The following is a 3243-nucleotide window of genomic DNA, read 5'->3' on the forward strand; positions in this document are numbered from 1 at the left end:
GAGGTCGGTCATTCTCTCGGGCTGTCGCACTCGCTCACGCACGAATCCGTCATGTACCCGTACATCAACCCTAACGCCACCCGGTCGCCGGGCCTACATGCCGAAGACGTGGCCAGGGTGCGCAAACTCTACCGTGAGTAGTGCTCACTGACCGATCGCATTCTCAGTGTGCTACTATCAGTTTCTTATCTAATCTAAATTCAAGTATTATTTTATTTTATTTAATCCAATTCAATCCAATCTATTCTGCTATAATCGAATCTAATCCAATTTAATTGAATGCATTTAATACAATCTAATCTAACCCAACCTACCCTAATTATGCATAATCTTATTTTATCTAATCTATTCTATTATAATCTAGTATAATGTTACCTAACCTACTAATTTAATTGAAACTAATACAATTTAATATAACCTAACCTATGTGTCTAATCTAACCTAACCTAACCACGTGTGTGAGTGAGTTGTATAATGTTTCGTCGGCAGCGTTCCCGCTCTGTGAGGTGTACGGCGCAGACGACGCGACCGTCCAGCGTCTCTTCCGCTTTCTCAGCTCCCGCCGCCGCGCCGAGCCGCTGCTGCACAGCGCCACCCCGCGGCGCACCGCCGCAACAGCAGCGCCCCCGCACGGCAACGCGCGGCCGATGTTCGGCGGCGGGTTCGCGTTCCCGCCCGTGCCACGTCGCAACAGCAGTCTACTACGCGGGACGCAGGCGAGCCGCACCATGCTGATGCAGCACACGAGCAATGGCGGCGTCGTCAGGGACGCGGCGACCGTGTTGCTACGCGAGGACGCCCCGCATCTCGGCCGAGCAGACGAAGGAGAGCCACGTGGTTCTAGCGTAGACTGGAACGGCGGTAGGTTGCGGACGGAGGCGCGAGCGCTGAGAGAGGAAGACCGTGTCTTGAGCGGGGAGGTGGGCCGAAGGACGAGAGGGGAGACGGTCTCCTTGCGACCGGAGAAGACATTCTTCTCGTTTCTCTTTGGTGCGGGAGAGAAGAAGTGAGGCGCGCTGAGCGTGAGCGAGCAAGAGAGAGACAGAGAGAGAGAGAGAGAAAGAGACGTGTGTGTATGTGTGTCTGGGGGGAGGGGGATTTACGGAGAAGAAGGCAAGTTATTCATAGCGCAGCACCTGTGACATCACGGCCTCGCTATTCCGCGACCACATCCCGCTGTGAAAACAAACTTCTGTGTGTAGACGATGGATTTTCGACATTAAACTTTTATTATTAAGATTATTCTTCGTGTTGCGGTTTCTTTTGGCGTCTGCGTTTGCGTCGCTTGCATTCCTGCGTTGCTTAAATCGGCTGCATTAAACTACTGCACGGATGGAACGAAATTATGCTGTACGTACGTACATACCCGTAGGCCTATGTATATATATATATATACATTTTAAGACTCGATCGCGAAAAGAAACGATAAGCTGCCAAATGCGTAAATAGCGCGTAAAATTTATACTACATTCGGTAATCCCTTTACTCATAAGCGAGAGAGGGGAAGGGAAGGAGGGAGGGAAAGAGAGAGAGCGAGAAGTGTTTAAATTATTTTTGTTCGGCTTTTCCTCCGTCTTTTTGCCGGTGGATCCGTCTCCCGCCCCCCACCCACCGGCGGGATAATGGCAATCACAGTCAATATAACACTAATGCGAGCCACCCCTGCGGTTTAGTCCATAGTTCCACTAGACGCTGGGAGAAGTGTGACCTCACCATCGCCATCAGCAACGGCGACCCGCAGCGACGTCGCGACGACAACGAAATAAGGTGCGCGTTGCGGTCGGCGAAGTGATCCATGCGCATCCGCGCTGTATTCGCGCGGTGACACGAGACGGTTGGTTCTATGGTTAATTCTGTGTTTGTAAGGAATGCTTGTAGTGTAATTTATATGGTAATTGATATACTAATATCTGTCTGGTAATTAAACTGAGGGAGGATTTCACTGTCGGCCTTTATCGATAAGCTAGCGAGTTATACAGCGTTAAACACGTAAACAAATGTCTACGTGATGAGTCAACGATCCAGTTTCGTGCTGCCGTCTTCGAAAACTAGTCAATAAAAATATCTGACGGATGCGTGGAGAAGCAGACGCGTGAGGACGCTGGGAGTTTACGGACTATATACCGACGCCCCCTAGCGAGAAATATTTGCTAGCGATTAGAAAAAATCGAGAAAAAACAACGAGAAAAATGAAGATAGTACATAAAGAAAATTATAAAAGGAAACAAAATTATTGAAGCTTGCGGCTATGCGGTTTACTTATGTTTCGGCGCAGTGCGCTCGGAAAACGAGAGACGAGCGAGCGATGTGTTTACTGCGCTATGCATTTAATGCGCTCAACCTAACGCGCCGATTTTTAATTTCTTATCTCCCTTATAATTCGCTCGTCTGTGGCAACTCGTCTGGTCCAATCTGTAGCAACTGTGACTGTTGCAGGAAGGCGTTCGCGGCGGCGGCCAGGGTGTGGCAGCAGGCGATCAACGAAGGTCGCAGACGAAGCGTGCTGACGTTCGCCTCTGTGCCGCCAGGTGGCAGCGCCGACTTCCGTCTCAGCTTCGAGAAGGGACAGCATGGCGACGACCAGCCGTTCGATGGACCGGGAGGAACGTTTGCGCATGCGTTCTTCCCCGATGATGACACCCACCACGCAGTACGACTTGCTGTTTGACCGTTAACTTCCCTCCCCTTTTTCTCTCTGTCTTTCTGTTTCTTTCTCTCTCTCTCTCGCTCTCTCACGCACACACACTACGCGCGCGCGCGCGCACACACACACACACACACACACACACACACACACACACACACACACACACACACACACACATTCGTGTCTATTGGAGCTATTAGTTGCTTTGCTCTGCGGCAAAACATACATACTACATGTATATAGATTTATTCATGACACAATCATGCAGTCAAGAAACGCAGAAACGTTGACAGTTGTCCATTTTTATTATTTGGTCCATTCATCTATAGGCAGGGTGGTAGTTTTGTAGATTCAGCTGGTCTGATGCCACGCATAACGGGTCGCTGTGCATGCTGTCTAGCTACTGCTGCACTCTGCCGCAGCAGCAGTAACAACTTTATTTGTATTTTTAGCAGTATTTATTTGATTTTTAATCTATATAATGATCGATTAAAATAACGTTATTTAATTATTTTATTTATTTCCATGCATCCATGCATCCATGCATATATGCATCCATGCATCCATGCATCCATGCATCCATGCATCCATGCATC

General features: G+C 48.9%; 1 protein-coding gene across 1 annotated transcript; it reads left to right on the top strand.

The window, feature by feature from the left end:
- On the top strand, positions 1–1059 carry LOC106804884. The gene is made up of 2 exons (XM_014806269.1): positions 1–133; positions 490–1059. The coding sequence occupies exons 1-2, from the start codon at positions 52–54 to the stop codon at positions 1008–1010; spliced, it is 603 nt and encodes a 200-aa protein (XP_014661755.1). The 5' UTR covers positions 1–51; the 3' UTR covers positions 1011–1059.
- The last annotated feature ends 2184 nt before the right edge of the window (positions 1060–3243 follow it).

This window comes from Priapulus caudatus, unplaced genomic scaffold, assembly GCF_000485595.1.
Source record: "Priapulus caudatus unplaced genomic scaffold, Priapulus_caudatus-5.0.1 Scaffold91, whole genome shotgun sequence".
In the NCBI taxonomy this organism is placed as follows: Eukaryota; Metazoa; Priapulida; class Priapulimorpha; order Priapulimorphida; family Priapulidae; genus Priapulus; species Priapulus caudatus.